This window comes from Erinaceus europaeus, chromosome 1 (assembly GCF_950295315.1).
Source record: "Erinaceus europaeus chromosome 1, mEriEur2.1, whole genome shotgun sequence".
NCBI lineage: Eukaryota > Metazoa > Chordata > Mammalia > Eulipotyphla > Erinaceidae > Erinaceus > Erinaceus europaeus.
The window spans coordinates 168,744,833-168,765,116 of record NC_080162.1 but is presented as its reverse complement, the minus strand read 5'-3'; the positions used below and the strand labels follow the sequence as shown (position 1 = coordinate 168,765,116).

Below are 20,284 nucleotides of genomic sequence, written 5' to 3'. Positions count from 1 at the left end.
AAGTATGAATGCAAATGGAATTATATTAAAACAAAGTAGTTACAGCTACAGATAGTGGTTGAGCATGTGCTGTGAAATAAACATTTCTGTGAAAGAGATACCTTTTGATGTGTGAACTCTGTATGCTATGACTGGGCACATGAAGATATTTCAGTGAGCACACTGCCCCAAGGATTAGCACTAATAAGAATAAATATCTGTCAGCTTGGCCTCCCTGAATACGGTTACTATACTTTGAGAAAAGTACTTGGTCTATCCACTACAGATACTACGCTTCTAACTTTAACACTGAGAGAGAGAGAGAGAGAGAGAGAGAGAGAGAGAGAGAGATGAGGGAGACATAATGAGAGACACCTGCAGCACTGCCACTCTGCTTGTGAAGCTTTCCCCTGCAGGTAGGGACTGAGGACTTTAACCTAGGTCCTTCCACATGATAACTTCTGTACTCTATTGGATGCACACTGCTGCCTCTAGTATTAGCTTTTATTAGTGATTTTACAATGTTTTACAAACTTGTAAGTTTGAAGGGGTATAGTTTCACACTGTACCTACCACCAAAGTTCTTCCCCCCCCCACTTTCTTCTACCCACCAACCATCATAGTTCTCACAAAGTCTGAGAAAAATTGGTTACTTTCTGCTTCTTCAATTTTATGTGCTTTAATTACCTATTTTTCACATATAGGGATGAAACCATCTAGTAGTTGTCTTTCACTGAGGTCTGATTTTACTAACTGGAGGACAGGAGGTCTTTAAACTATTATTCTAACACTGTATTGAGAAGAACATATTAATGTTGCAGGGTTTTTATTAGTTTTTCCATAGGTCACACTTATCAGTTAATGTTCCTGTAGTCAAAGCTGTGCCCCTGTTCAGGTCCTGAGAACTAAGCTTTTAGAATTTTCAGACAGTCTGGAATTGTACCCCTCCTACCCTATGGTTTTGTTAATTAATCCTTTCTTAAATAATAAAAAAAAAAGAATTTTCACACAGTCACTAGATAATTGTGTTATTCTGTGTGCATGAGAGAGAATTGCTTATGTACTAAGCTGTCAGCATTGTTTTAACATAAACACAATTTATGTTATATCCTAGGTATCAGTTTGGAGTATAAACACAGTTTATTATGTAGCTACATGACCAACAACCTTTAAGAACTCAGATAGACTTCATTAGGTGGAAATATTTTGTTCTTGTCTCTGTGTCCATAATTTGACAGAACAGCATAAACTGTGACCATTTCAGAAGTGGGCCTCAGATTAGATTGATGAGGTCTACAGTTAATGGTATTTATATACTTTCGCCATATTTAGGAGCTTCTCTCTGCCCTGATACAGCTTTCTAGTCCTGTTCCCAACTCTGACACCATCTTTCCAGACAATACCTTCAGCCCACCTATATGTTAGCTGTTGGGGTCAGGCAAAAATTGGTAAAGTCAAGAGCCCCTTGGAATACACCTAAAATAGAGTTACTATTTTAAAGTGGAGATGCAAAATCTCATCTGCTATATTTTTGCCTCCAGGTTACTGATTACTAAACATTTTTTTCCCTGCTTTATATCTTAATACTTTTCAGCCACCAAGTTGCAGATGCTACTGTCATGCCAATTTGACTTCCTTGGGCCTTATTGGCTTTACACAGCAGCACAGAGTGCTCACTGCTAGAGAAGGAAACCTCTAGGCTTTTACTCATTACCTTAGAAGAGACAGATCACTGAACTGGGGACAAGAACACACCACAGTGGCAAGGAAAATACCTGTCCTGGTCTGTCCTGGCACTAAGGTGGATATACAGGAAGATAAACTTATCAGTGGCTGGTGGCTAAATAGAATAGTAAGCCACGTTTCTTCAAACATACTGAATAAAGCAGCCACTGCACAGCAAGCCCCTGAGTCTGGATACAGGCTGCAAGTCTACACATCACAGTGAGTTTAGAGACACATCCAGGAAATAACAAGAAACATACCCCTCCCCCACCCACATATAAACAAAGTGAAAACCAGGAGCATAACAACAGCGTCATCTTCTGGCCCAGAAATAAACAGCATGTCATATGTGCAAACAGTTAACATCTCATAGTTAACATTTGGGAATCCAAACTTTCATTTTATTTTTCCATTACTTTTATGAAGAAGGTAGAATAAGTACTTGGATTTTCAGCTTACAGAGACAGAAATAAAAGAACAGGTAGTTTTAGATGACTAGTTAAAAGTTTCATGTCAGTAACTAGAAGCAAAAGTAAGTCTATAATCCACATATTCTAACTGAGCAATGCAAGAGGTATGTTTACATTCATCATTGTACAGAGTAGTAAGCAGTTAATTATTTTCAAGTATAAATTAATGGAAGAATCCTAATGTAGGGCTGGGGAGACTGCCTAGTGGTTATGCAAAAGGTGTTTATGCCTGAGACCCTGAGAGCTTAGGTTTAGTCCCCAGCTACTCAGCACCACCATAAACCAGAACTGAGCAGTGCTCTGGTTTCTTTCTCTATACCTTCATTTAATTAAAAATAAAAAAAAATACTATGTGTGTTTAACCCGGTGTGCCACTGTCCAGCCCCCTACTAATGATGAATAAAGAATAATATGTTTAGAGCCAATAGAATATCTAAATTTGATTTAAAAAATAAGGGAAAGTGTTTGAATGAGTTTTTATTGGGAAACTTCAGAAAGTGATGGTTAAGACAGGGTTATACTTCTTTATTCTTTGTGTGAAGTAATTCTCAGGGAACTAGAATAATTTTTTTTTTCAAAGGCAGTTATTACAACTGACTGGAGGTAGAAGCACATAATGGGTACTTATATATAGTTCAGCACTTTAAATTACTTTTTAATGATCATTTCAATAATTTTCTGAGACCTGGCATAATCAACGAACCAAAACTTTCACTGTTTCTTGCATATTTCTAGGTTAATTTAAACCTTTCCTGCAAGTTTAATTAGCATTCAAACGGAGTAGACATTCTTCAGAGAACAAAGTCTGACAGCCTGTTCAAAACAAGATCAAATCAAGCACTTGTAGTTGGTTTGTGTATTAATTAGGAGAAAGTCTAGAAATGTAAGGGTTTCCCTGCAGAGTTGGGCACTTCTCAGTGAGAGAGCACTTGAAAACTTCAGGAAGCTGGCTGGCCTATTTCAATACTACAGAGGGAAATCTGCCAGTCAAGTGTACCACCTCATATAAGAGCAGTACTAATCAAAGTTGGGTTCCTGAACTGGTAATATTAGCATCACACAGGAGCTTCAGTAGACAAGCCTCACTGCAGAAGTATTGGATCATCATGTCTGGTGTAAAGCTGTAGAAATCTATGCATTTTCAAGATATTTAGGTGTTTTTTGCATTATAGGAAAGCATTCAGGGAAAATTCTCAAACATTCACTGAAGAACCACTGTAAAGATTAGGTATGTCAGCAGACTCAATCTTGAAACCTACTTTTTTTTCAATTATTCAATCAATTGTCAAAAAGGTGTGAGTCCCCCCCCCCCCCTTTTCTACAATGTTTTATGGAAATGATGAGCAAAAGCTAAGCTGAGTTCCAGTTTAGGTCAGGTCAAGTAATAGTCTTTCATTTCTGTTAGTATTTGCTATGGCTTAAATCCCCCCATATGCTATCAGTACAACAAAAACCAAATTCGTCTGTGGTTCTCATGACTTCTCACTTTTGCTCTTTTTACTCCTTGTTTTTTGTAAAGATTTATTTTCCTATTTATATCATATGATAGAGGTAAAATAATAAAAACAAAACAAAACAAAACAAAACAACTAACCGACCAACCAAACAAAAACAGAGTACCATTCTAGTACTTGAGGCAACAACATTGAATTAGGAACCTCAGGCATGCAAGTTTGCAATCTACCATTCCCCAACTGTTCTTTCTATGATTTGTTCCTCTTTCCTCATTAATGTTTGCTAGTCTGTCTTTATTATTGAGTGATGGATGCAACATGAGGAAGAGATTAGAAATGAGATGACTCCATGTACTCTACAAATCATCATATATTTTATGTTGCTTATTGGCATGGTACCTAAAGTTTATATGTTTAAAATCTTTCAATTTTCAGTTCCTGCAGTCATTAGCACAAACAGAATGACCATTTTTGGTGCATTAAGGCTAGGTCAGTCCAAAAGTACCAATGCACTTAAATTGAGCTGTGCCTTCTATTTTAATGATAATGATTTTATATTGTAAATCTCCCTACTTAAAAAAAAATCTTTATTGGAGGATTAATGGTTTATAAAATCTGTCTACTTTTAACATGAACTAATTTGTGTGGCACTATATATATTCCTGATTTCCATTATATCATAATCTAACCTCCAATTTCACCCTAATAGATAAACAAAGATCTATTTCTATTTACCTAAAACTAGGTAAGAGAGTTTCACTTGATAGAGAGATAGGGAGAGAAATCAGAGACTCAGGCATGAGAGTCTTGGGATCTACCAACTGAACTATTTCCTTTCTTCTTTTTCTTTTTTTTTAATTTATTCCCTTTTGTTGCCCTTGTTTTTTTTTTTTTTGCTTTGTAAGCATCTTATTTTATTTTTAAATTTTTTTTAATTTAAGAAAGGAGACATTAACAAAACCGTAGAATAAGAGGGGTACAGTTCCGCACAATTCCCATAACCCAATCTCCATATCCCATCCCCTCCCCTGATAGCCTTCCCATTCTCTATCTCTCTGGGAGTATGGATCCAGGGTCATAGTGGGTTGCTTTTTTTTAAAAAAACAATTTTTATTGCTATAGTCGTTGTTGGATAGGACAGAGAGAAATGGAGAGAGGAGAGGAAGACAAGAGGGGGAGAGAGAGACAGACACCTGTAGACCTGCTTCACTGCTTGTGAAGCAACTTCTTTGCAGGTGGGGAGCTGGGGGCTCGAACTAGGATTCTTTCGCTGGTCGTTGAGCTTTGGGCCATATATGCTTAACCCGTTGCACTACAGCCCGGCTCCCTTTCCTTAGCTTAAAAAAAAAAAAAATCATTAACAATAATTCTCAGTTGCCCACATGTCGGGATATTGTGAGGAGCCTCACATTCCTTAAAACATTAAGCGGGGAGTCAGGCGGTAGCGCAGTGGGTTAAGCTCATGTCGTGCAAAGCACAAGGATCTGCTTAAGGATCCCAGTTTGAACCCCTGGCTCCCCACCTGCAGGGGGGTCACTCCACAGGCAGTGAAGCACATCTGCAGGTGTCTGTCCTTCTCTCCTCCTCTCTGTCTTCCCCTCCTCTCTCCATTTCTCTCTGTCGTATCCAACAACGACGTCAATAGCAATAATAACTGCAACAACAATAAAAATTGTATGTCTCAAAGTTTTTCAAAACACAAACTGAATCTTTTTAATATGTAGGCTGTGTATTTGATATGCGGACTCTCTCAAAAGCCTAGACCAAGTAGATTAGAAGCATCCAATAGCACAGCTATATACAAGATACTGGATACTGTACAGCAAACCATAACAAAAGGACTTTTCAAAGTTAACCCAATTACCAAATAATGTGATGATAACATTAACTATCAATTGTCTTTTTGAACCATAAAACAGCAGGAACCTCACATCTCCACTATAGAGCCCCTACTTCCCCCAGTCCTGGAACCCTTGGATAGGGCCCACTTTCCCATATGCATCTCCCAATCCAAACCAAATAATATTGCATCTGCTGATCACAACCTAACCAACGCAACGATTGCCACCTCAACATGCTTCACTTCAGACTGTGTCCAGAGACTTCACGTGTGGAATGACAACCCTTCAGCTTCATTACTCGGGTGAGACCTTTCCTTTTATAGTACACTCTAATTTCATCTCAGGTGGTTCACTTTCTAACAAAGTCCCATAACCTAGATATTCACCAGTTTCTGTGAGAGAGAGCTTATGTTCACACGTATCCATAAACTAGTGCAAAATATATACCTGAAAGCAGAAGTACACTAGAGTTTGCAGTGAGTACCTCCCTAACACTTCCTCTCCACTATTCCAAGCTTTGAGCCCATGATTGCCCAACAATTTATTTGGCTTTGTATGTTAACTCTCTTTTCAGTCACCAGGTTCCAGATGTCACCAGTATGCTGGCCAGGCTTCCCTGGATTGAAGACCCCACCAATGTGTCCTGGAGCTCAGCTTCCTCAGAGACACACCCTACTAGGGGAAGAGAGAGGCAGACTGGGAGTATGGACCGACCAGTCAACGCCCATGTTCAGCGGGGAAGCAATTACAGAAGCCAGACCTTCTACCTTCTGCAACCCTCAATGACCCTGGGTCCATGCTCCCAGAGGGATAGAGAATGGGAAAACTATCAGGGGAGGGGGTGGGTTATGGAGATTGGGTGGTGGGAATTGTGTGGAGTTGTACCCCTCCTACCTTATGGTTTTGTTAATTAATCCTTTCTTAAATTAAAAAAAAAAGTTTAAGAAAAAACTTAATGAAGCCAGCTCCCCCTGCTCCACCCTGCATTCCTGATACTATGGCCTATCTACATAATCATTGTTTTGCCTAAAAGATCCCCACCCAGTCCATTCCTTTGATCTATCTTCTTTCTACCCTCCCTGCCTCTAGGGTAGTATTAATCCCACCAGCTAAAATCCTCGCAACAGTTCCTAAGGAAGTTCCTACCTTTCTGGCCTTTCTCCATCCCTTTCGTAGCCATTTCTGTTTCTGACCTGCCACTTCCGGGTCTGTCCTATAAAAAGTCACAGCTCTCTGATCAATAGATAGATATTGCATTGTCTCGCCATGTGTTTGGTTCCTGAGTCATCTCCCTCATGTCGCTGAGTGAGTAGCAGCCCAGGCTGGCTCCAGTTGAGTTCTCTCCAACCCAGAGAGTACATGCCCAGGGAGAGTTACCCCCATGCTAGCCCGGCACCCACAGATTATTTTAATTTTTATTACCAAAACACTGCTTAGCTTTCATTTATGGAGATGTTCAGGACTACACCTGAGACCTTAGAGCCTCAGGTCCAAACTTCTTAAAAAAAAAACACTATTCCAACTCCCCAGCTTGATGCTGATCCTTGTTTATACACTTTCTCCAAAACTATAAATTGTGTTTGAAATTCACAGCCTTGGGGTTTTTTTTTTCCCTCTTCTTTCTTCTTGAGCTCATGAAGTTATGCAAAGATTTATTCGCAGTTCCATCTTCTCTCATGAACCAAACTGATGTTCAATTATGCACTCTATATCCACCCAGATGTCTTGGCATATTTCACTCTATTTGATTTAGTTTTTGCAGCCAGTATCTGAGCAAATGGTTTGCATTTGTTCCTTAAAGTGACAAGCTCTATTGCACTTCATGGTTCTAAGTCTTTATCTAAAATGCTATCTCCACGTTTTTGTTAGATTCATTTTTCTCCTTAGTTTTTACAAAAGTGAAAACAAACCTTACTTTTGTAAAAGTCTGAAGAGATAATCTAACAATTTCTCCCTCTTCTGACTTTTCAAGTTAAGGTTGATGTCTTTGCCTCTACACATCCTCCTGGAAAATTAATATATTTATTTTTATTTTTTATTTATTCACTTATTGAATAGAGACAGAGAGAAACTGAGATGGAAGGGAAATATAGAGAGGGAAAGAAGACACCTGCATCACTGTTTCACTGCCTATATGAAACTTTCCCAAAGTAAATGTTAGTTCTTTGAAAGAGTGAACAAAAGAAATAGAAGAATGAATATGGGGTGATCTCACTCTCAGGCAGAAGTTGAAAAACAAGATCAGAAGAGAAAACATAAGTAGAACCTGAACTGGAATTGGCATATTGCACCAAGTAAAAGACTCTGGGGTGGGTGGGTGGGTGGGGAGAATACAGGTCCAAGAAGGATTCAGAGGACCTAGTGGGGGTTGTATTGTTATATGGGAAACTGGGGAATGTTATGCATGTACAAACTATTGTACTTACTGTTGAATGTAAAAAACATTAATTCCCCAATAAAAAAAAATCAGAAAAAAAAGAAACTTTCCCTCTACAGGTGGGTACTGGGGGCTTGAACCTGGGTCCTTGCACATGGTAACATGTATCATCATCCACACCCACTTCGAGGACAATTCCATTTTCCCTTTTATGGAATTTAGCACATTTTGTAGATGTGCATTAAAAATTATTCAATTTTTGTTTGTCTCTTCTAACAGGCCAATGATTTTCTATTTTAGCTATATTTTAGAATAATCTGGGAATTTTCATCAGACCAGTTGAATTACTGGGGATAGAATCTAGACTTCTAAATTTAGGTGACTGATTTATAGTACAAATGAATACTTTGGCAGGCATTAGACATTAACTTTTTTTTCTTTTTCTTACCAGAGCACTGCTCAACTCTGATTTATGGTGCTGGGGACTGAATCTGGTACTTTTGGTGTTTCAGGCATGAAAATATTTTTTGCATAACCATTATACTCGCTCCTGAGGTGTTGACATTAGATTTTATGCCAATCCCTCCCCCCCCCCCCCAGAGGATGAGAATCAGTTTTTCATTTTTTTACTATAAGTGTTTATATCCAGTTAGGCACAGTGTTTTCCCATAGTATTAAAAATAAAGTTGTAAAAGTATGTTTAGTTTATTATTCAATGAGGGAGAGAGAGAGAGAGAGAGAGAGAGAGAAAGAGGGAGATATTGAGAGAAACAGAACACTGCTCAGCTCTGGCTTATGATGGTGCTGGGGACTGAACCTGGAACCTCAGAGCCTCAGGCATAAAAGTCTTTTGCATAACCATTATGCTATTTTGCCAGCCCAAAATATCAAGTGTTATTAAATAAATGGCATTAAAGTTGCTCTAGAAACTTGTCATATTCCTCTGTGTTCTTTCTTGTATAGTTCTTTTTTGCCTTAGTTAATCCTTACCTCATTCTGGAATGGCTATTTCTTCTTTTACTTGGTCTTGACATAAGCCTTACTGAATATTATCTTTTTCAGATGATCTTGCCAGCACTCAACTGGGACAAATGTGCTATCTCTATTCCTTAGAAAAGCTTGTATTTACTACTACTACTTCTTCTTTTTTTTTTTTTTTTTGCCTCCAGGGTTATCTCTGGGGCTCGATGCCTGCACCAGGAATCCACTGCTCCTGGAGGCCATTTTTCTCATTTTGTTGCCCTTATTGTTACCATTGCTGCTGTTGGACAGGACAGAGAGAAATGGAGAAAGGAGGGGAAGACAGGAAGAGGAGAGGAAGAAAGACACCTGCAGACCTGCTTCACCAACGGTGAAGCCCCCCCCCCCACGGTGGGGAACTGGGGGGCTCGAACGGGGATTCTTGAGACAATCCTTGAGCTTAAGCCGCTGTGCTGTGCTACCCCCCAGCCTCCTGTATTTATTTCTATCATAGCATTTGACACAATGGTTTGGGACAATGTAAACCTTTTTTTTAATCTTCACTTGACTGTGAGACTACCATAGAGTTTTATATCAGTTTGAATTTCTCTGAACAGCTCATCTTCCACTATCCTTTATTTTTATTATTGATTTAGCTAGATATAGAACCCAAGGTTATCTCTTTTCTCATCTTCTTGAAGTAATCAGGCAAAAATAAACATCTTCATTTAAATTAAAATTATATATAACCTAGAAAGTGGTTGAACGAGAACTGAAGTCTTCATTAAGTTACACTTGTTAGAGGTAGTGAGCTGGCAGTGACAGAGGAATATAAAAATAAAACACATCATCAAGGGCCAGCTAAGCTCTGGGAGATGGTAATAGACTGGCAGGGTAAAATTACACATTGCATCAAACTCTAGGCCAAATCAGAGGAGTAGAAATAACAAAAACAAACAAAAAACCATTTATGTGTAATAATAATAACAGTGGACATTTAAAAATTAAATTTGATATGCCCATATACTAGAATATTATGCATTTAAAAATGAGATATTAGAAGATACTTAACAATACATAAAATATCACATTATCTGCTGCTACATAACAAAATATAAGTATTCTGTAAATATTATAAAATAAGCATTGTCTATCCATTAATCCAAATTAAACGATAGATTGAAATATATTACTAGTGGTTTAGCTGATTTTTCTTTTTGATTGTGGTAGAAATTTTCATCTTTGTTCTTTTATGTGTTGTCACTGTAAAACAATGAATGCATTACTTGTGAAGTCATATTAAAAGCACTGCAGTTTAAAAACTGTAGCATTGATTATTCATTAAATGAAAATAACTGATAAGTTGGAAGAAACTTTAAAAAAAAGGGCAGAACTATCCTTAACTTCTGTAATTTCCACCACCACTTTATGTATTTGAAATGTGATGATCAATACTTTACATTTACACAAAATAACTTTTCAGATTCCCTACACTGAAATTGTATAGGTAGTAAAACTCATATTGTCTTGTTCCATTTTGTGCTCTGAGAGAATGCTGGTTTACAGAATTGTATGTCATAATTAGTTCTGTATTATAAAATTCTCACTGGACAACTTTTTAAAAAAGAATCTATGCTCTTAACCTATGTCTGAACTCCTGAAATGTATTTATCTACTAGTTATGCATTTAAAAAATATGCACTCACCTTTTTGTAGACAAAGTCACCAGGTAAATAAAGAGTGGATTTTAATCTTAGCAACATGTCATATAACATCTGTGTATCACAACCCTAAAGGGAAAATAATAAAGAGAAAAATATAGACATGGTCAAAGGTCAATATAACAAATGATCTTAAAATGCAATTAAAAGAAATAGTAATAGATGTTGTCTATGTAAACATAAAATATCAGTAGTCATTAGATATAGACCTGTCTTGATCCAAAATTTAGAAAAAAATTAATAACTTTGACCCTGAACACACCCAATTTCACCCGATTTTGGAAGCTAGAAAAAAATCTGTATATTGTACAATAAAATAGCTTTAATTCTTTTTTCCTTAGTAGAAGTAATCCTAAAATCAAGCCAAAGTTTTTGTTTTCTAGAGAGTTTTGAGTGATCAGAGCACTGATTTTCAAAATGAAATTGCAGTATTAAAATGTACTGACTTGGGGGCAGCGGGTTAAGTGCAGGTGGTGCAAAGGACAAAGACCAGTGCAAACACCAGCCGAAGGATCACGGTTCAAGTCCCCCACTGCCTAGTTGCAAGGGAGTCACTTCACAGGCAGTGAAGCAGGTCTGCAGGTATCTATCTTTCTCTCCCCTTCTGTATCTTCCCTTTCTCTCTCCATTTCTCTCTGTCCTATCCAACAACAGCGACATCAATAACAACAACAATAATAAGCACAACAATAAAAATATACTGTCCTAGTAAGTCAAACATTTAAAACTACGATTCCAAATTAAGCAATTTTAAGAAAATAATGTTTGTGATTTATTTTAGAAAATCTAATAATTTATAACATATGGTAAAATACTTTATACACAACAAATGCATAACAAGGGAAGGAATGGCAAATTTCCTACCACCCAGAGGATCTTTGTGTTGTCTTTGCAAATACAATTCATATTCATTCTCAAATGATTCAAACTGTTGTAAGCACAAAAAAAAAAACTTTCTTTTTTAAAATTTCTTTTAAACCTTTTTTAATTGTTTTACTTATTTATGGGATAGAGACAGCCAGAAATTGAGAGGAAGAGGGAGATAGAGAAGGAGAAAGACAGACACCTGCAGACTTGCCACACCACTCATGAAACTTTCCCCCTGCAGGTGGAGATTGGGGGTTTGAACCCGGGTTCTTGTGCATTGTAACATGTGTGCTCAACCAGGTGGGTTACCACCAGACCCCCACAAGAAAACTTTCTAATGCTTCTTATCTTCACTCACAATTAGAATTTACCCCCTAAAATTTTTTATGGATATTAACCTAGGGTGTACAGTATTATGACTAACCACTACCACTCGTAGGTTTTCTGTTAGCTGAAAATATTACCCCAACTAGACTCACTTTCTTTCATCTTTGATTGCTCCATGGACATGATGCACACTATCTTCTTATTAATAAATGTTAGACAGTATTAAGAGAGTTATTCCTGTTGACCCTGGGATTTTTTTTTCAATCTTGTGTAATCCAAACCAATGCTTTTAAAATAAAATTTAAAAATCTTGATGCCAGGTTCACCTGAGTGCTTATCAATGACCACATCAGTCATAAATCAGTAACTTTCTTTATTAGTCAAACTACCCTAATGTCTAAATTTTATGAGGATCTAGGTTAAATGTTTGCTACTGAAATTATTGTGAAGGGAGTCAGGCGGTAGTGCAGTGGGTTAAGCGCACATGGTGCAAAGCGCAAGGACCCGCATAAGGATCCCAGTTTGAGCCCCAGGCTCCCCACCTGCAGGGTAGTCGATTCACAAGCGGTGAAGCAGGTCTGCAAGTGTCTATCTTTCTCTCCCCCTCTCTATCTTCCCCTCCTCTCTCCATTTCTCTCTTATCCAGCAATGATGACATCAATAACAATAACAATCATAACTATAACAATAAAACAAGGGCAACAAAAGGGAATAAATAAATACATATTAAAAAAAAAGGAATCATTGTGGAAAACTGGTGATTGCTAAGGGAATGATTATCCAGTTCACAGACTGGGTACAGACCTTTTACTTTTATTCCTTCTTCTTTTTATACTGGCTATGATTACTTCTCTACAAGCACACCCCCTCCAACTTCCCCACTTTTCCCATCACCCCATTCCTACCACAAGGGAGAAATACCTTTCTTCTTCTTACTTTTAAAATTTCTACTAAATATTTATTTATTGGGTAGAGAGAAAATGAAGTATTTTAAAAATAGATTTTATTTATTTGTCATTGGATAGAGACAGAGAGAAATTGAAAGGGAGATAGAAAAGGAGAGAGACAGAGAGACAACAGCAGCACTGCTTCACTACTTGTGAAGCTTTCCCCTTGTAGGTGGGGACTAGGGGCTTGAAGCCCGGTCCTTGCTCACTGTAATGATTGCATTTAACCAGATGCACCACAGCCTAGCCTGGGAGAAATTGAGAGGGAAGGGGCAGACAGAAAGGAAGAGAGAGAGACACCTGCAGCACTGCATCATCCTTGCAAAGTTCCCCCCCTTTGTGTGGGGACAGAGGCTTGTACCTGGGTCCTTGTGTTTTATAAAATGTGTTCTCAACCTGATGTGCCACCACCCACCACCTGGGCCCCGAAGAAATACATTTCTCTTTTCTATTCTTTAATTAATCTCACCAACAGAAATCCAGTCAATAGACCAAAGCAGCAGCTAAACCGTATAGTAGAGAAATAAACCATTAGCACTTTCCTTAGTGGAAATACACGTGAGTTTATATCAACAGTTTTCAGTTTATAGCTTGGATTTTTTCAGGAAAGAACATCTGAGGCACTATACATGCAAACTTTCATTAGCATAATAGCACAGAACATGGATAAAATAATATAAATGGAATTTATATGTAGTGGTATACAGTAAACACAATTTAAATTTTTCCTATTAAGTGATGTTGCCCTCCTAGCGATTGTTTTGTGAACAGGTGCTACCGGCCTTGGGGAAACTATCATTTCGGACCAGATCTTTTCCACCTGTGCTTATACCTAATGAAATGGTATATGCATTTAAAATTGTTGAATATTATGATGTGCTTGACAATAATTATCCACTCCAACAGACACACATATAAAGATTGTTTTCTTGAGATATGGTTTGTTCCATTATTGTATGATTAAGAGGAATTATAACTTAGGGCTCACTTTTTGCTCATAATATAGATCCAGTTCCGTTATTAAGAAAGTATTCTGGTTTACAGAAAGTCAGAACAGTTATTGTTTCATAAACATCCCTCCCTATCCCCCTTTTTTTTTCTGCTCAACTCTGGCTTATGGTGGTGTGGGGGATTGAATCTGGGCCCTGGGAGCCTCAGGCACGAGTCTGTTTGCATAACCATTATGATATCTTCCCCAACCCAACCCATTTTTCATAAAAACAAGAATACTTACATAAGCATCAACACTAACATTATATTAGTACATGAGATTGTATGAAATCTTACCATTTTCCTGTACTTATCTGCTTAATTCTTCCAATTCTCTTGTAATGCCTGGCTGTAACTAATGTATTTTTATCACTCCTGGTTTTCAGATGAGACATCAGAGGCTCAGGGAAGTCTACTGAATTTCCCTAAAGTCACACATGCAATAAGTATAAGTGTGTGTATATTAAGTCTGAGAAACTAGAGGGCAATATTAGTGTCTTATTCACTTACATATTTCCAATGTTTTTCAAGGGTTGGGGTGTGCTAAGCACTACATAAATTTGGGCTTATAGATAAAACGACATTGTTAAAGATCATTCCATTTTGGCTATGGGATTTCAGTGCTACATAAAAACTATGTGATACACATTTGAATAAGTATTCTGGAGATGTGAAGTGGAATTGGTAGAATCTATTTTTATTTAAGACATAACCTACAGGTTAGAAAGTGATTCATATACCTGGAGCACTTTAATAACAGCACATACTGAACACACCTGTAAAGTTAGCAAAATTTATGACTGGAAAACCTACATTCTCAGCCCTATAGAATTTCTACATATTGATGTTCATTTCTGTTTCATTCAAAACAGAATTTAAGATATTATCTGTATCCTATTGCTCACACTGACTTCAATCAGCCTCAAGTCCAAATGATGGTCATGAGGGATTTTTCCATCTTAGTCTTGTTTTATAAAGGAAAATACTTTATCCTACCTCAGTCTTCATCACTATTAAGCAATGATAGTTGATGTCTATGGCAGGGAATTCTGTGTCTAGTTGTCTATGGCACTGCTTATGTCAACTATGTTGTTGACTTGTAACCACTGAGCAGATGGGGTGAGCTCTGTGGATGATTAAATGGTGCTGTGGCACTTTTCCTCACTTTCTCTGTTTCTTCCTTTTTTCTCTCTCTTAAAAATAGAATGAGAATAGAGCCCCTACTTCCCCCAGTCCTGGAATCCTTGGATAGGGCCCACTTTCCCGTATGCCTCTCCCAATCCATATCAAATAATATTGCATCAGCCGATCACAAACTAACCAATGCAACGATTGCCACCTCAACATGCTTCACTTCAGATTGTGTCCAGAGACTTCACGTGTGGAATGACAACCCTTCAGCTTCATTACTCGGGTGAGACCTTTCCTTTCATAGTATACTCTAATTCCATCTCAGGTGGTTCACTTTCTAACAAAGTCCCAAAACCTAGATTTACACCAGTTTCTGTGAGAGAGAGCATATGTTCACACGTATCCGTAAACTACTGCAAAATATATACCTGAAAGCAGAAGTACACTAGAGTTTGCAGTGAGTATCCCCCTAACACTTCCTCTCCACTATTCCAAGCTTTGGGTCCATGATTGCTCAACAATTTATTTGGCTTCGTATGTTAACTATCTTTTCAGTCACCAGGTTCCAGATGCCATCAGGATGCCGGCCAGGCTTCCCTGGACTGAAGACCCCACCAATGTGTCCTGGAGCTCAGCTTCCCCAGAGACACACTCTACTAGGGAAAGAGAGAGGCAGACTGGGAGTATGGACCAACCAGTCAACGTCCATGTTCAGCGGGGAAGCAATTACAGAAGCCAGACCTTCCACCTTCTACAACCCACAATGACCCTGGGTCCATGCTCCCAGAGGGATAGAGAGTGGGAAAGCTATCAGGGGAGGGGGTGGGATATGGAGACTGGGTGGTGGGAGTTGTGTGGAATTGTACCCATCCTACCCTATGGCTTTGTTAATTTATCCTTTCTTAAATAAAAATAAAAAAAAAAGAATGAGAAAATTGGCCCAGGGAAGGCCATTGAGTGGCGGAAATGCAAATGTGCCAAGCCCTGGCACCATATTTAAAAGCCAAAATTAAAAGCAATACTTTGTCAATCTACAGATCAATGGAATAGAATTAATAGCATTAATAAATTCACACACATAGGTGTACACATGGGTAATTAACTTGTGACAAAGGAGCCAGCAGCATATATTAGTGAGAAGAACATTTCTTCAGTAAATGGCACTGGGAAAATTGGATAGTCATATATGAAAGAATAAAGTGAGATCATAGTCTTACACTATAAATAAAAGTAAATTCAAAATGGATTAAAAACTTGGATATAAGACTTGGACCTTAAAATACAAAGAAGAAAAAGAAAAGCAATTTCTTCCACAGTATAGCTTCAGTAATGTCTTGGTGACTCAACTCCAACAGCAAGAGAATCAAAACCAAAAATAAGCAAATAAAGTTACATAAAACTAAAAATCTGCACAATGGAAGAAATTATCATTTAAATGAGAATTAACATTGAATGGGAGAAATTATTGCATATTATGCATCTGATTGGCTAACATCCAGTGCATATAAATATCTCATTCAATTTAACAACATGAAACCAAGTAATCTTTTTTTTTAAGTTTTTAATTTAATTTTATTTATTCCCTTTTGTTGCCCTTTGTTGTTTTATTGTTGTAGTTATTATTGTTGTTGTCATCGTTGTTGGATAGGACAGAGAGAAATGGAGAGAGGAGGGGAAGACAGAGAGGAGAGAAAGATAGACACCTGCAGACCTGCTTCACCGCCTGTGAAGCGACTCCCCTGCAGGTGGGGAGCCGGGGCTCCAACCGGGATCCTTATGCCGGTCCTTGTGCTTTGCGCCACCTGCGCTTAACCCGCTGCGCTACAGCCCGACTCCCAGTAATGTCTTTCTTTCTCACTCTCTTCCTCTCTCTTTCTCTCTTGCCTCCAGGATTATTGCTGGGACTTGGTGCCGGCGCTATGAATCCACTGTTCTTGGTGACCATTTTTTCCATTTTGTTGGATAGGACAGAGAGAAATTGAGAAAGGAGGTGAGGTAGAGAGGAAGAGAGCAAGACACTTGCAGACCTGCTTCACTGCTTGTGAAGTGTCTTCCCTGAAGGAGGGGGCTTGGGGGCTTGAACCTGTATCCTTGCATGGGCCCTTGTGCTTAGTACTATGTGAGCTTAACTGGGTGTACCACTACCCAGCACCCCCCCTCCAAATAACCTCTCAGAAATAATAAAAAGGCAGAATAATTTGTTGTAGGTGAAGCAGAGCAGGGAGTCTAGGGATCCTAATTGGAGCTTTGCTGGTCAAGTCGTAAATGAATGTCACAATGAAAAATCAAAGAGACTCTATCAGACTTCCAGGGAAGGGAGCATTTACTGAAGCAAAACAGGGCTGGGAAAGAAAAAGATAAGGGCCAGGTGGTGTTGTACCTGGCTGAGTGTACATGTTACAATGCACAAGGAACCTGGTTCAAGCACCCAGTCCCAGCCTGCAGAGCGAAAGCTTTGCAAGTGGTGAAGCAATATTGCAGGTATCTCTCTGTCTTTCTCCCTCTCTATTATGCCTTTCCCTCTTTATTTATGGCTGTCTCTATTTAATAAATAAATAAAGATGATAAAAATTAAAAACAAAGAAAAGAAAAAGATAACATACATAGATATATGTAGGCACTCAAGAGTGAGTGGCATTAAGTTTCCTGTCCTACCTAGTTTTGTAGTGGGTCTAGGGTTGGGGTAAGTCACTATAAAAAAGTGAAGTAAACTATGAGGTATGTTCATCTTTCAAACCGTCAAACCCCTCCCCAATTCATAATTGTCTTAGCTCTGTGTCCTGCCATCTCTGGTTAATGTTTCACCTCTAGGTATTGAGCTCTGAGGTCAAACAATTCATAGCCTCAGACCAGATGAAAAGGGGAGGTATCAGTGCCAGAGTGTGATGTCTGGTCACTTTTTCATGTTATGTGTTGAATGTTGGGAGGGTGGTGTAGGGTTGCTCAGTCAGTTTGACCATCTTTCCCATATGTATCATCTCAACGCACATCAGGATTACTCACATGTTGCAGGCAGGGTTCCTGTTCCTAATAATATCACTCCTAACAAACTGGTTACACACTTCTTCAAAGAATGCCGGGATAGCCTGAGGGTACTTCTTCCCGAGCCGGTGCTCTCTGGGTTGGAGAGAACTCAACTGGAGCTGATCTAGGCTGCTGTGTGGGAGAGGGATCAGGAACGCGTGCTGCACCAACTTCCGCAGGAGATACACTCTGGAACTCTTGGAGCCGGAAAGCAATTTCCAAGTGTCTTTAATCAGAAGAGCAGCTGTTTTTATACTCTCCAAGTAGGGTGGAAACAGGATGTGATATAGAGAGGGTGGAGAGAAAAGTGACTGGTGAAAATCAGAGTGTGACAAGGAGGGGGCGGAACAGGCGAGAATCCTATAACTGAACCACCAATGCCCTGGAGTGCTTTATGTAAAAGTGATTTATGTAAGTAGACCAAACCTTTGGATCAGTAAATCCCTATATAGCCATATGGATAAGAAGAAGCCAGGGGGAGATGGCAACTACCCAACATCTCCCCCTTTCTTTTTAACTTTTTGCCATAGTATCAGGAGTGTGGGGCACTTTGTGAGGCAGGGAGACTGATAAGAGGCACACCTTTTTTGGGGTTCTACTGTCCCTCCTTGCTCAACCTCTCCGTGGAGAGAGAGACTAACAGGATTGACACACCCCTCAGGCTCAAGCCCTTCCAAGCTCAACCATATCCTCACAATTCCCCAACATCTTCCTCTTACTTAATGGCCATATATAACTGGGTCAATGTCTGTAAAAGGCTTCATCTCTGTCAGGGGAATAGCAGTGTAGGGGTGAACGGAAACCTGTTGGGAAGAAAGCAGAATGATAGTGTGTAAGTGTCTTTAAAAAGAACTAGCACAAGACGGAGGGATAAGTAAGAGTAGCAAGAGACAGAGTGAGCCTGATGGGTGGAGGAGTGGGGGCCTGATAAGCCGAGGGGCTAGAGGGGTGATCTGGCATTGCAAAATCCCGAGTCAGCCTGCTACAGTCATTCTTCAAGAAGTCCAGGAGTATAAAAGGAGTGTCCAGCAAGTTCTATAGAAGCATCAGTCCAATGTCAACGGCCAGGAAATAAATGCCACACGTCTATCTTGATGGAGGAGGACGGCCACCGGAACTTTTCTTCTCTGTAGAGAGTGACCTGGAACCGCCAAAACATGATGGGCGAAACAGAAGCAGGAAGAGCAGACACCGATGGTTGAGAGAAAGGCAGTAGGAAAGTCTTGTCCTTCGGAGTCTGTGAATCAGGTTCTCCAGATCGTGTCAGGTCACATCATGGGTTTCTGGGGATGGCTGTAATTGTGGGTGATGTCAGAGGTCAGGGGTCCAAGATGGATTTCTGGGGATTCTATATGAGCAGATGCTTCTTTATGCGAAGGCTTGTCATAGCTGTAGTCAATTACTTATGAAAAAACTTTGTAACAAATTAGAAGTTTACTACAATTGATAACTCAATGATTATAACTGGTTTAGGTATCTTTATAATTTTGTGTAAAGATCATCTTACGTGACCTCATGTAGCAGTCTTTATATAGCAAAGTTTTCATACCGAGTTTAAGTTACATATATTGATTCTTGACTATTTTTACATTGGGTTTTTAAGCAAACTCAGGTTACTAGAGTTAACACATTTTAGTGACAATTTTTTTTTTTTTGGTACATTTACAATATCAGATTGATGCCAAATTTGTTGTGGATTAATTTCCACAAGATAGCTTACAGGACATTTTTGGGGGCCCTCCAAAAATGACCTGTATAGAGAATTTGTATTTTAACTTAGGAGATGATGAATTGTCACATTGAATATTTAGAGTTTTACCTTAAACACTCAGTTACTTAAATGAATTGATTTTACCTCTTCTCGTAAAAATGTAACTTCGAAGTTACGATTTAACTGTCAAGTTAATGTTTACCAAACTTGAAACACGCATATTAAACATATAGTTTATAACACACAGGAGGAGAAAAACTTGTAAATAAGATATATCATTTCAAATGTGAATTTAGAACTACTGTCATAGTTGAACCATCTTTACTCACACAGTTTAAGACTAAACGTTTCATATTGATATCAAGACTTAAAAAAGAAATCAAAAGGGGGAATGAACAATTTTTGGACTGTTTCTGGATGTCTCCAGAAACCATGGCTGCGTCCAGCCGTTTGATATAAAGTCAGTTAACTTTCAGAGTACTCTGAGCACAATGGGTCATACAAAAATTTTGGTCACTCAACTCACTCAATTTTTTTTTTTTTTTCACTCACTCACTCAAAAAACACAACTGGCCAGTCATAGCATAAGACATTCATTGGGGGGGGGGGGAGAGTTCTGTGAATCAGATTTTTTTTTTTTTTTGATTCTGCCATGCTGTATTATGGATCCTGGGGTGCATCCTGTAGCCAGTCCTCTTGCAGCCAGTCTTCTTGCAGTGTTTCTTGTTCTTCAGGGATATCAGCACCATCATGTGGGTAT

At 38.8% G+C, this 20,284-nt stretch overlaps 1 protein-coding gene across 1 annotated transcript in view; it reads right to left on the bottom strand.

Moving 5' to 3' along the window:
* The window catches only part of CNGB3 (cyclic nucleotide gated channel subunit beta 3), a 194,714-nt gene that overhangs the window by 28,379 nt on the left and 146,051 nt on the right, over positions 1 to 20,284 (bottom strand). The window contains exon 17 of the mRNA XM_007517351.1: positions 10,513 to 10,596. Within this exon, the coding sequence (XP_007517413.1) occupies positions 10,513 to 10,596 (84 nt within the window). The remainder of the gene's footprint in view (positions 1 to 10,512; positions 10,597 to 20,284) is intronic.